Source organism: Mycetomoellerius zeteki, unplaced genomic scaffold (assembly GCF_001594055.1).
Source record: "Mycetomoellerius zeteki isolate Tzet28-1 unplaced genomic scaffold, Tzet1.0 scaffold327, whole genome shotgun sequence".
NCBI classification, from domain to species: Eukaryota; Metazoa; Arthropoda; class Insecta; order Hymenoptera; family Formicidae; genus Mycetomoellerius; species Mycetomoellerius zeteki.
Window position 1 is genome coordinate 290,920 of NW_017257313.1, and position 15,274 is coordinate 306,193.

Consider the following 15,274-nt stretch of genomic DNA (forward strand, 5'->3'; position numbering starts at 1 on the left):
TTATGCGAAATGAACAGATAGGATGAAATTGAAACCAATTACATGTAATCACACACACACGTCGCGATTACTATTTCGCGAATGTGTAAACTGATAAAATTTTCTAAAGGCATTCACATAACGCGAAAGAAACTCTGTCATAAACTTTCCGGAGCTAAAATCAAAATCTGTGTAATACAGAATTGACGTTGCAGATCTGTAAGATTAATTTAATTTAATAAAAAAGCACTCATTAATTAATTTCAAGGAACTAAAATGACATAACTCATATAAAAAAGAATAAATACTATTTTAATAAAAATAATCTAAAAGATTAATATAATTAAATGGATATAATTAAATGGTAAAAAGATCCGTCGTCAGTTTCGGAGAATTAACACAGCGATTTCAGCATTATTATTTCCCAAGTGATTTTATAATTATCATAAACGCGTCATCGTAGAAAAATACAATGTATTAAAATGTAATAAAATGTTTATAAACAATAAATAACAATAATAGGAGCTATGGGAGTCGGTGCGAAACGTGGTATGCAAATCAAAATCGTTATTATTTATTGTTTATAATTATCGGAATCCTTTAATTATTATTTTAATTTGTTATAATGTGTTCATGTTGCGATATATATATACATATAACTTTATTTTCGCGTTTTTGCAATTTAATCTATTTAAATGAGCAGAATATTCGCGAAATATTTCATGTGCATTATTAGCATGTGCCAGATCAGTTCTTAATGTAGCAGCTACTATAAGCGGATCCATCTTTCTTTACTGCATGCTTAGAGCTCGTGAAGAGCGTAAGTCTCTTACCAGTTGCGTTTGCTCATTCCTTAAAGCTTAAGTTTCTTCGAGCTTAAATTGCACTTCGACCACTCGTAAGCATCACACTGAAGCTCTGTGCTTTCAGTTTAATTCGCGGCAACCATGAAGGAAACTAGCAAAATGGCCGGCCGAGGTACTTCGAACGCGTGTAACGTCTTCTTGGGTATCACAGAAAGTGTTAGAAATTCCCTCTCTTAAGCAATGCGCTTTAACGTTTATCTCGAGATAACTATGTACAGCACGGTGTCAGACAGTTACTCTGGCTTTACTAAGCGAGGAGATAAAACATTCTTTATCCTAGGCCAATGAAAAAATACTGGTTTAGAAAAAACTGGTTAAGTTTAAGAGCATTTAAGTCTACACAAGCGTTTAAATCTACTTAAAAAATTGTGATCTTCCCTTCTCCTTTCTGCATGAAGCACGTTCATAAAGATTAAAAATTAATACACGATATGAAAATAAAACTGACATACGTGCTTCAACACCTCTAACGGAAGAGAAAAAGAATCGGATAAACGTACAGAGTAATTTATCAAGCCATATTATCTTAAAATATCTAAATCTGTGCACGCGTCTAACTCAAATTCCATTAATTATTCATAGGCAAATATCCGTGACGTGAGAGCAATTGACAATCATTCTCGACGTTAAATGTTTAGCCAGTAGCCAGTGAGCTAAATCTATCGCAAATATTGGACATCGTTGATCGTCCGTATATTGGCTATAATTATTTGCATAGTGCTCCGTACCGATCGTATATCTTGTCTCGTAAGCCGCTGCTCAAGATAAAATCGACCGCCAGTAAATTATCTCCTGTGCAAGATGCTCTAACTATAGGCTTTGCAGGACATTAAGATCCAATTAGCATATGCGATTTGAAAATATATCTGCGATATATTTTCAACTTGAATTTTAATTTAAAACAGTGCGTTTCCGTATTGTATGATCTTGGTGCAATGAAACTCAAGCGGCGATGTTGGCCCGACTCTGCCAATATCCGTCGAACAGATCGGGATGATAACAATAAAGCGGAAGTTGGCCGAAGTTACCTAAAGGGCGCTCAATTTTTATTTTCGGTCTCGTGCCAAAAACAATTAACTTTAACGATTAAGGTCAGAGATCTAAGAGGAAGAAATCACCGTACTAATGCTCGCAGATCGATTGTTACTTTCCTTCAATTTTTATATTATATATAGTATATATATAGTGAAACGTTTTTACGAATTTATATGTATAAGAAAATATTTTCCGGCAACAACAGGATACATATATGAAATGGAATTCAAATAGGGAAAAAATAACACGATCAATAACACATATTTCTAGTTTTAATTTTTAGCGTGTTTTGTATCATGTGTTTGCCCAAAAGAATTTCTACGCGTGTATATTCATTACGAAATAATAGAGAGATATAAATGTTAAAATACCACGCGTGCGAGCATCGGCATGTTTCTGCTGGATTATTTTTATAATCCCACCCCTCCCCCTCCACCAATGAAGCGAAAAAAACGGTCGAATCGCCGACAATCAAGTGTGTCGCAAACTCGTAAGTGCAGATTTTCACAGTGATTTTTTATCAACCCGCTGAATAACGAATGCTGAATAACAATAACGGCTGCGTCAAAACGATACTATTGAAATAACGACCACATGTGCGAAGTAGTATTTTATTCTTCTGACTACACGTCAATTCGACTAATTACATCCTGGTGAATAAAAAAAATATACGATATGAAAACGTTTACTCTAGTTTTATTCGTATTTTTACGTTTAAAACCAAGTCTGTTAAATATAATGAACTATTTATATCATTATAATTGATATAATGCAATATAATATATATTATAACTCTTCTTGTAGTAATTATATCGTACTGAACTATTTAAAATAATATTGCGTGTGTATATATAATACTGTGAAACTCCACTAATTCTGTATTTTTCAATTCTGCAATTATGCATGTAAAGTAAATGTTCTAATAATTGAACTAATAAGAAGACATGATCAGTTTTGTATTATTATTGATTATTAATTAATAACTACAAAAAGAATTAATAGCCACATGAAACTTTGTTTTGTCGGTGAGAAAAATACTAATTGTAAATATAAAGACGAACACTTAAGTGAAAGATACTAATTACAGGAAAAATTCAGTAAAATGAATTCAAATCAAATTTTACATAATATTATAATGTATCATATACTATGATGAACAAAAGATGTCATAGATACAAATATCACTAATGGATAGTTTTTGTGGCATAGTACTCTCTAAATCCCGTAGAGTGATTTCACCACTAATATATTAAAGTGATTGCAATGATGATTGCACTCCAAAAAAGAGGATTTTCACTCTAATTTGAGTGATACAGAATCAGATATGTATATAAATTCATACAAGATCGAAATATGCGTTTGAGCACTAAAATCCGCTTCGACTGAATATAGGATTTCTCTCATTTAACTAAGTAATAATAGTATAATAATATATGTATAATATAATAGTATATAATTTTTTTTTTCAGCTAAAAATACGACATTACATTCCTTTCAACCCATTAACCCTGTTAAATAATTAATTTCGAAGTATATATGCTGGTCTACGTCATTCTTTACTAGAAGGAATTTTACTTAGATGGAGTGCGATTGATTTCACTCCAATTCAAGGAGTGCAATTTAAGTATTAATTAGAGTAGCTAATCTTACTCAAAGTGCACGGGCAACCAATTTTCGCTTTTCATTATACTTGCATTTCATTCGTTTTAAGTGACATTCCACTCTTCGAGTTTTAAAAAGTATCTAAAATGTAAAACTTGTGCTGATAAAGCATCTTTAATACACCATAATTCAAAAATTATCCATTATTGAGCCTTGTATTTATGATCAACTTTTGTTCACGACATTAGTTTGTAACATCTGTTCGCTTTGCTTGTACTTTTTGCACCCAACATTTTCACTTTCTCTCTCTTCAACGTCCGAAAATACTCTCTAAAACTTTTAGAGTAAACTGTCACTCTGAAGAGTGAAATCTCACTCTCAAAGATTGAAAATTGAGCTACTCTTTTTCAAGATTGGCTCAATTTTCACTCTTTAGAATGAGATTCCACTTCAAAGAATTTAGAGAACACATTTAATTCCTTTTTGTACAAAAATTGAGTGCAAAAATTCTTGAAGATTCCAATTTCCAAGCAATACGAACAAACCTATTATAAACTACATTATATATAAAAACTAATTCATTTCATAGGGACCTAATTTTCTATATAATTCTATATTAAAGTGTGATTCCATTATTACACCATATCAATAGGCAGTAACAAAAAACTTCTAATAAAATAAATTCTTTACGTGTAATTTTTAATTTCATAGAATCATAAAAAACACACTATGTTTAGGTAAATATAGTACAATACTTCTTAAAAATTGAAAATAAAGACACTATATTACTCAAGATGGTAAAAAAAATGAGTGAAAATATATGACTATCTCCGCGAAACTAAAAAAAAGTTTCTATCACAATAATTTGCAATCAAAATTAAGTTGTTAAGGATTAAGTTGTTAACCCATTAAGGATTAATTTTTTTCTCAAAACTTAAAATCCTTTTAATGGCAAGCTACTATGCCCTTAAGGAACCTACTTGCCAAAAATTTCGCATCAAAGTTGACCTATTTTTTTGGTCAAAAAATCGATCAGCGGTCCTTAATGGGTTAATACTTATTTTGATATAAAATGTTTAATTATTTCATTGTTTATATTTCGAGAGCCTTATAATTTTGAATATATAAAATATTAACTTCTTCTTTTTTTAATTTGCTGTTATCAATAAATATTTTAATCATTACGAATACATATATTACTAATTTTTCAATCACTGGGCACATTCAATTATTGAAACATTTAACTTGTATTATTTAGATTCGGATAAGCTTTGATACTTACACAAAGCGAAAAGAATGAAGACAAATGACTGTTTTGATTCATGTATGCAAAAGAGTACATGACATGTATCAGGCATGCACGCATTACGAGAAAGATGATAGATTGAAAGTAATATTTCAGTTGACCTACTTTTCATTCGTAAGTTTAAATTGAAATGAAATTATTGCATCTAACTTCACTAAACTTCTGTCTCCGATATGAAATTGAGATCATGCTAAAAAAGGTCTATTTAAAACAGTAATATCGCTACGTCAAGAGAAAATTCGATTGATGGGATTGAAGTTATTCATCTTCCGCTTTTTCTGAGAAAACATGAGAGACAATTAGGAGTCGGATCCGTTAAACGCAAACCCCTGTGGTGGAACATATGATGGTACCTCACGTACGCTGATCTTATCATCCATCAGAGCACAATGAATTACGCGCGGTTCATTAGACAGAGATTTGTGATAGACAAAAAAAGAAATCCGAAGAAAGCGGGGTAACGGCTCCGTTAATTCCGATTGTAATAAAGTTGGGGTACGCGAATCGGCCAAGTAGAGTCAATATTTCACACAGGCGCGCGCATGGCACGTCCACCCAGATTTACACGCGCGCCCACATACACGTTTCCTAGCAAGTTGAATTACCAGCGCCCTTCCATTACGCGTGATGAATACTTCAGCGCACTTGTTTCTCAGACATAATTTTCCTAGACGGCGGTCTCCACCATCCCAAAAGACTCCTATCCTAAAATTCCAACACGGTCACGACCGATGTGTTCCGCACATAAACTCACCTAATCCGATGCGACGGAACGGCAAGCAATTCGTTCGAGTAAGAGGGCCATGAAAACGTTCACGGCTGTCGAAAGAAGCACCCCTGCTCGTTACACTCACGACACGATCCGATCGCCACATTGCGAACGACATATTCTCTGTGGGATAGAGAAACAAAGGAAAGAACGATTTTGCGTTCGTATCTAAAAGTTTAGCTGCACACAGATCTGAAAATAATTTTGTTCGACCTAAAAAATATGAGTGTAAATTTAACGCCATGCAGTGTTTATATACCTAACGCTCTCCGTGTTGATATTTATATTAATAATAACACGATGTGGATTTAAAACCTTATATCAACGTCAATTTTAGTATGAATTTAAAACCTATGATGTTATATTAAAATTAACATGATGTGGCTTTAAAATTCATAATGTTATATCAACTAACATAGTGAATTTAAAATTAATAACGGTATATCAACACCAACATGATGTAGATTTAAAACTACCTCCATATTTTTTAGAATGTAAACTCAAGCATGATTAGCAATATTGTAAAAAATTTGTTAAAGACCAGCTTGAGTACCTTACATAATTATCTTGATAGTCCAACAAAATTTTTTTCAAATTTGTATCCAGCTATATTTTTAGATACTTCAGCACAAAACCATTCTTTCCGTGTAAAATGTAATCTATACGGGCAAGTGATTCATGTGGGATCGTATTCGACGCACTGAATCAAATGGGAAAATGTTTCGTTTCTACGGTTTCCCGAAAAGGCCCCGAAAACACGAAGTTTTAAGTCGTTCCGTTTATCTCGATGGTCGTTTTCGTTTTCCAACAAGTGTCAAGGAAGAAACGTGATTTCCGCCCCAAACAAGATTATAAAGATTTCGTTTTGCAGTGATATCTCTCGAACTGGATCGCTCGTAACAGTAACAGAAACGGCTATCGATTTGTTAAGGAAATCCGCCAATGCGCAATAATTTACGAGGATGTTACTTAAACCGGGGAAAATCTCTACGTCCGTTGCAACGTGAAACGCGCTGAAAGCGCTCCATAAGTTATGTCACGCGACATACCGCCAGACGTCAGATACAGTACTTTAAAGTCTCTCCCTCGGTCGTAAGGGTTGAACTGCGTTCGTAGTGATTGCGAGGGTACGGGCATGTGCCCGAGACTGGTAGCGAGCTTAGGCGAATGAGACTGGGAGCGTGACAATATGCAGACAATGGTAATAACGTCGGGCAGCCGTGACTATCTATTGTGTCTTGGTAGCTAGAATTTCTCTTCCACGATGAATGCGCGCGCCCGTCTTTTGGGGCGATTACCGAGATCTTCGATAAAATTTACGACAGCAATTTACGTACGGACGTTCCACGATCGAAAAATTAGTTCTGCTAATTGTGGATGTAAACTGAAACTCGTCCTAACTGAGTAAATTCTATGCTACAGCTGGATCAATTTCATAACATATTAGCAATGCAGCGCATGGCATACAAACACACAACTGTAGCCGATAGCTGAGGCAAATGGGATCAGGTGGCACAGATATGACCCCGTCCCCAATCATAAACCGCATAGCATAATCGTTACATCGACCATGATTGATCGCGCATGATTGCGCCCCTTTTTTTTCATTGTGCACTTTCCATACCATTCAAACAAAATTAGTCGCGGCCGACGAGAGTATGGCAAAAGCGGCGAATAATAGTCAGCAAGTATCGATCGCACGAAATGTGATTAACCGCTTGATGGCTACCATTATGGGCCTCCGAATTTGCATGAAACTCCAATCAATAATTCAGAAGTTCGATTAAAGCGTAATCAGAAGACAATTTTTCATCGCGATGACACCGCGTTTTAGCCTGACGTGCAAGTGCCACGTCGACATGGTTTAACGTGTATATAAGGCGATAATAATCGTAACACGTTTTACACGACCGCGACTATATAATTATTATCTCCACTCAGGCATTCGCTCGCACAAAACAGTCCAGATAACTTGTACGCTGCAATCTCCCTGTACCCATCGAGTTGCACAATCGAGTCGCGCAAAATGATGAGATATATTGCGCGCCCTCCCCAGTTACGTAATGCCCGGGCCAACATTGTCGAATCCTCATTGTTGGCACCGCGGAGTGTAAATGCGGCAATAATCCCGACGTGATATATAATTATGTCTTACGTGGCACGTTATTACAGATAGGCTATGTGTGACTCTTGCGGTCCGCACACCAACGTATCCGTTCACCTCCTGAACTCCTCCTCTTCCTTCCACTCATCTCTCTAGAGGCCGTTATCTTCTCCTCCCGGTGCATCTGCCCGACTACCAGGTAATACGAGCCTCATATGTAAATCCCATTCTGATTAACATTCACGTGTACCAACACGCAGAGAGCCCTACATCACACACCAGAGTCGACCTCTATGCTCGCCCCCTTCTGCTCGCCACTTACTCATAACTGCCTCGTGATGCGGACAAGCCTCTCGCGCACAAGCAAGCGAACTTGTTTGCGACGAAATTTAGCTGGCCAACATAATACGTGACGCAAAATTACATTAGGGTATTACGTGACGTGGCGTTGTCTTGACATATTAGAATAAATTATTCTTACGTCACGGCTGTTGTCGGTGAGACGTGCAGATGGTCGCTTTGACTTCCCGATAATACATCACTAAGCTGAGGACTAAGATTGTAAGCAGCAATATCACCCTATGCTAGAAACCAAATCGAAATTCTTTTGTCAATCTTATTTTGCATTGTATAACTAAAACTTGTTATCATCCAGACCTTGCACTGTTAAATATAAAATTTAAACCAATTTCTTAAATTAAATAACATTCTGTTACTTTTAACCTATCAAAATATATTATTTTAATACAAAACATGTGACTAATTCGGGAATAGTCACCTAGGATATTTTTACACTCCAATAGCAAAAAATTGTAAAATATTATTTAATATAGATATTATTAATCATATTTTTCCTTTTTCAATAACTATTCTTCACAAACTTTTAAATATACAATTTCAACGAAAACTCGCAGTATAAATAAAGCGTGATATTAACTCTTCACTGGAAACACGGAGTCTTTAAAGGCATGCATATTTTAATTGTAAATTCTAGTAGATAAATTTAAATCTATAAAAAAAATAAAATACAATCCGACTTCTATGATGGTAAAAACTCGTTAAAGCTTTGAGTAGTACAGCAACATTTTTTTAAATTTTTATATAATTTAGAACAGTAAAAACTTTGTTCTGTTTCTCGAAAATTCTTATTGCTAATGGAAAAGTCCAAATGTTGCTGGTAACAGTTAATTAAAATCTTTAATTTTTTAAAAATATTTACTAAGCTACTTAGCATGCTTATTCGTTTAATATTTATTTAATTTTACTTCTTTTTTTAGAAAATTATAATTAAATCCACATCTGTAATGTTCTTAAACACTAACAAATAGGAAAACAATCAATAGATAGTATAGAATATGTTATTAATAATATTTTAATTGGAGAGCGTAAAAACATCCTAGTTGATCGTTTATGTAAAAAAAGTAAATAACTACTCTCAGGTTAAAAAAACAATCATATCTAATCAACTCATTTCTGTGATCAAATTGCTTAGTTTCAAAATAAAGTGTTCATATATTAACGCATGCACTCCGTAAATAATAAAATACATTTAAATCACATTAAAACATTTCTTAAGTTATACTGTTTAACTCCATTGTTTTAGTTAAATTAACATATAAAATTGGAGTAGTGGCGACATGTATGAATGATTTAAAAAAAATCAAATTGGATATAATATTATGAATTTAATAGTGTGATCTTACTAGTTTCACTTTAACGCAGGATATTCACCGGTAGATACAGTTCTCTCGAAAAAATCGTTTGCAACAAGTTTGCTCACATCTTTATAGCGTTGGATGCAAAAGCGATAGTCCGTGATTCCACTCGGTTGAGAATACTATACACATTTTTTTCTAAATAAATTCTACTCTCACCGAATGATATATGTCTTTCATTTCGAACGCCTAGAGGGCAAGAGAGAGAGGGAGAGAGAAAAAATAACGGCCGATTTTGTTTTGCTCTCGGCGACACATGATGGAACGGAAAGGCGGAGCTCGCCACCATGTAGTAAACTTTCGCCGCTTAGTGTCGTTTAAGACGCCGCAAATCTTTACCAGGCTACATCCGTTTAAGACTCCGCTGGTGCCGAATTATAGTCCAAGAATAGAGTTACTCGGTAACGTAAGTTACAGGCTTGCGGGAATTTGACGGTTAAACTCGGAACACGCCGCACCGTCTGTAACCCGTGGACGTTTTAATTGCGTCGCTGGCGTGACAGTTACTTCGGCTTTAAATGCACACGGTAGATTCCGTGTTCGTATTTTCCATATACTTAAACACAACTGACGAAAAGATAGATAACATTGTGCTGCGTTATTTAAATCAGCAGGCATATCTACATTTTATCTATTAATAAATAATACGTTCCCTTACTTCAAGAGTGTGATACGATACAAAAAATTAAGTTTCCTAGAAGAAAGGAAAAACTATTTTTCAATATAACTAGAAAAATTATTAATTATATTTAGATATATATTAAAGGAGCAATGATAACCTAATTCCATGAGTTAAATAACATACATAGATAACCTACGGCTCTAGTATTAGAAAACCATTCTTTTTGAGTTATAATACAATATATATATATTTTAAAGATTTTTTTTTAAATCACCCTTTTTTTGAATTGTGACAATTTTTTATAAAGTTAAGTCAGTTCAATTTTTGATTATCAATAAGATAATGTTTTTTGATTCATGTAATGGTAATCACTTAAAAATAACTCGTGCTTTTAAGTTATTTCACTTTTAAAATAAAGGAGCGGTATATCATACTTGCACTCTAGTATAATATTCTGTATTATACCCGCTTAAAATCTTTCCTTTGAAATTTATAACAAAAAATATAATAATACCGCTTCCGCTAATTGCAGCACAATCACGCATAATTACAGCAAGCTTCCTCTCGACAATCTTGAGGCTCTCCTTACCGCATAGTGGCGGCTCACCCCTCGTCGAGCCCCTTTAATTTCCGAATAATATATTTTGAGATTAAAACGCTATTCCGGATGTTACGGTGTTATGTAAGCTATGAAGGAAGCGCGCAAGCACGATATAAATGCTTTTCGTTCTCTGCGAATCGTAATTGTGCAATATCCTTACTTAATCTGACATACTTAAGCTAAGTCTGTTCTAATTGTAAGTCTGCCAAATAAAATCGTTCTCGAAATATTTTTGCTTTAAGTAGATATTTAAATACCTTCGATTCTCATTCTCTCCCTCTCTCTCTCTTCTCCCACCCCTCCCCCTCCCCCCTCTGTTACACTACAAACAGTTTTGTAATAATAATCAAGTCTACTAAAGCTTCATGAGAAAATTTCAATCGAATGTTTGGTTAATTAATATAACCAAAACCAACTGCTAATTTTAATATAAATAAAAATAAATGCTAATTTTACTTTTCTAAGTATCACCAAATGATGGATTACTATTACTATATTTGATAATATTTATTAAATATATTGCATTAATACGCTACATAAAATACATTTGGTAGCTATAATATTACCATACTTTTTTTTAATCCTTTTCTCATCTTACAAAGAATATCTTACAAAGAAATTAATTCTCCGATCTGTTTCGAGAACGTATTTAAGAATAACATTAAGATTCGTGCAATTTTACGGACAGATCACGCGAATTGAGCACGCTACCGAACGAAGTCAACGTGTCAGATGAATACTTATATAATACCGTACATAGCGTGCATTTTGCCGGCATTTAATATCATGTCAGTATCACCTCGCACAACGCAATACTTTTGCCGCACCGGAAGCAGAGGTTTTCCAAAACTGCGCCGCTGGATCGCAAAATATGTGATCTACCGACGGGAATTTGTAGCGCCTTGAGAATGTGAACATCGCAGGAATTCGGTGAATGTTTTTCACGTAATGGTGAAACTCGCATTATTTGACGTTCCCCAAAAGTTCGAAGTAAGAATGGAATTCTGGCAATATACTTTCAGAAAGGATGAAACTAACGAAAGCGGCACGCGAGGATAAACAAAATACTCCAATCATATCCTGAAATACACAAAATGCTCTCTTCGCAGAGATTTGAAATTTGACATTATTATTTGCCATTGTATGCCAAAAAATTCACGGGTTTTATAATAATATTTTTACATAGCGATGAGATTGAGAATTAAGAAGCTTTAATATATCGTTTTTTTGCTTAAAAAGTGACACAATTAAAAAAAAATGTGATTTTCAATTTATTATACTATTGATATTAAAGGAGTATTGGTAATCCAATTTTTCACTGTTAGATATTAAAGGAGCAATGATAATCCAAACCCTTGAATTATAACATTTTGTTATTTTTAACCTTCATCTGTGTCAAAATATAAATCAATCTATTTCTGTGGCTAGTTTCAAAATAAACATCGTCCATATCAATGTAGATACTTAGTAAGTAATAAACTAAATTTAAATCGAATTTAATACATTTTTTTGAGTTGAGAGTAAATTGTTCGACCACTGTTTTAATCAAATCAATGACATATTGAGTAGGAGCAGTGACGACCTATAGAAGTAATTAAAAATAACTCAAATAGAATACAGAGAAGTCGCTAATGCTGGATCCTAAAGAGACACTCTCTTATTTCTCAAAAACTAAACATTGCAAATTTTATTAATTTATTAATATTAATAAAAACATGATTTATTTAGATAACTAATGGAGTAAAAACCGATAATGCATTTGTTTTAAAATTAGCTAAAAACTATAATTCTATATATACAAATGGAAAAATAAGATTGTTTAAATTTTCATTTACAAATTATATAATTTAAATAACAGTGGATATATTATTGATAATGTTAGATCGTTTCTTACACATTTTTTGTAGTTTCCTGTATCTGTTTTATTCATATTTTTCTCTTTCTTATTTTCTCACAGTATAAATTTAAACATAAAATTGGAGTACAGCGTAAACCGTCATATATTTATTTGTAAGACAGACCACATAAGCTAATCTAATCTTCATATAGCATTATTGTGTCAAATAACTCTATTAGGATTGAAAACATTCCCATATTTATGGAAAGACCGTCCAAAGGAAAGAACTATCGCGTTACATATTTGCATTTTGTGGAACAGCACAAAATATACATATAAATCACAATACAAAAAACATTTTGCGTCAAAGGATTCTAGAAATTTTCATATATGGTATATTCCCAGTAAGCAAGAAATGTCAGATCAACATTTTGAAATATTAACTTTATATGAATTAACTTTATATGAATTTTATCAGAGTTTTCATATATTTTAAATTAAACATAATTAAATCGCATTTATATTATAAATGCGATTAAAATATTACCTATTAATACGATATTTCTGCACATTAAAAAAATATTTCAATATAAATTCCGAATATTTTATAAATATAGCACGGAGCGTTGAAAGAAATATTATTGAGATATTGCAATGTTAAATATTAAAGTGTGAATGTTTTTTCAATGTTAAATCTATGTTGAATCTATGTTCTATATTGATTATTAATGTCGCTACGAAATAATATTGAAATAATATTGAATAAATTAATAATAATATTATTAAAGTTGCTCACCTCGGAAAGCAACACATAATGGATGTGGCGGAGCATTTTGTAAATAAAAATTATAAAGAATGGAATAAAAAACGCAGTATATTATGAGATTCTTTACTCTGATATGTTCTAAAAATATAATCAAATATATTTTAAAAGTTTTTATTTAGTTTTGTGTAAAAATTAATTCAAGACATAATATTCTTAGAAGTTTATATGACATTTAATAAATATTGGGTCAATATTCTTAAATATTGAACTACAATACTTTACTTCTCATCTACAAGACATTATTTTAACAAACGTTGAACGTTTCTGTAATGTTTTTTTTTAACATTTTATAATGTAATTCAATATTAGCGTAATTTTATTTGGAATTTTATTCGATATTTCATACTAGTATATCAACGAAATCTTCAAATTACGGTCAAAGTTTTTTCATAATGATGTATACAACATTATTATAACATACAATATTTGAAAAATTTATGTTATTAAATATCGTTGTAATAACATTGTAGTATTGACTTTTTTGCTTACTGGGTTCTCTTGTAAGTATTTTGCACAATCACTCCTGTAAAGATAAAGAATAATAGCATTTGCACCGTGTCAGTTTTGAGGCTCATTTTATTAAACGCACATTTTTGTTTGTTATACAAAAAAGTTAATTATTGCAAAATTGCAAACAATATTAAAAAAATGCTGTATCATCTGATAGAAAATACTTTTTAGTTTGTATTTATGTTTCTAAAGCTTTATTTTTATTTTCTGTTTAAAAAGTATATTCCAAAAACGAAGCGGTATGACGATATCTCTCTCTGCAATTTTCCTCTATAATTTAATATTATGAATTTAATAGTGTACTATGGATAAATTAAATGAACATTGCCCTATCAATTATTAAAATGAATTCTTTGAATTGTAATGTGCGAAGTTAACTTTATAAAAAATCGTCGAAATCAGCACAAAAAAGAGTTGTTTTTTTAAAGAATTGTGAAATGAAAATATCAAAATGACATTTAATCATGTTAAGAATATATTCTTTTTGCCGATATTATTTGATTAGTCAATAACTTTCTATTAAATTAATAAATAGTTTTTTTTACCCCTTCTAGGAAACGTTATTATTTTAGTTGTGTTACTTTTGAGATAGGGAAGCGATATAATAAAACAAATATTATATACATCATTGTTTAAAAATTCTTTTTCTTCCATAAGTTTACGCATCGATCAATCAGTTTTGCAATGCACACTCTTTTCTCTATTTATAAATCTGCATCATACAATATAACGAAAAATACATAGCGATGTGTGACATGAATAAATTTTTCCCACATGATGAATGAACTTTAATTCGTCAGACTTTGCGGACTCGCAGTGAACGATGTTTGTCACACCGCGAAATCCATTCGTGCACGTCCACGTTCCTGCAGCGTGCCGAGGAATACATTCGCGGCAATGAAGTCCGCGGGCTATGCCCGTTGTAACTGGCAGCTAAATTAAACTTTGTTTATCAGTCCATAACGATTTTCCATTTTTTATCTCGGCGAACTCCGCGGGGCTCCACATTGCATTAGAAACTGTCCGTTTTCATTTCATCTCGACCGTAAATCGTTCCTAGAGCTCCGATTTATTAAAACTTCTTTTTCTTTTAATTTGTTATGCAAATTGTTGACGGGGAATTGTACTCGCGGATTCGTACATATATTGCATATCAAAATCATTTGCACAACACTTCTCCGGTAAGAAGTATTTTCGACATCGTTTGCAGACTCTTTAGGTAAAGTGTAGCGGAATCGACGCAGTGCAAGATTAAAAGGTGTCGTGCGCTTGGCAGCTTACCTTGTACGTAGAAAGGTTCGCCACGACACAGGAGAGGATAGCCTCTCTTCCCACTGGGACCGTCACGTTTGTTATTGGTGCGCTGAAGCTCGGTCCCTCTGAAACAGGGCGACGTTAAATGCTAAGTGACCCATTAACAACATTTCGTTATATCGTCTGACCACGCTCGAACGCTATTAAAGCGAAAAATTAAGAGAGAATGTAAGATCATTGTGTGCTCA

General features: G+C 33.0%; 1 protein-coding gene across 1 annotated transcript in view; it reads right to left on the reverse strand.

Annotated features, from left to right (window-relative positions):
* Nucleotides 1–15,274, reverse strand: part of LOC108725176 (neurotrimin) — a 211,308-nt gene that overhangs the window by 53,478 nt on the left and 142,556 nt on the right. The window contains exon 2 of the mRNA XM_018452025.1: nucleotides 15,054–15,151. Coding sequence (XP_018307527.1) covers nucleotides 15,054–15,151 — 98 coding nt within the window. The remainder of the gene's footprint in view (nucleotides 1–15,053; nucleotides 15,152–15,274) is intronic.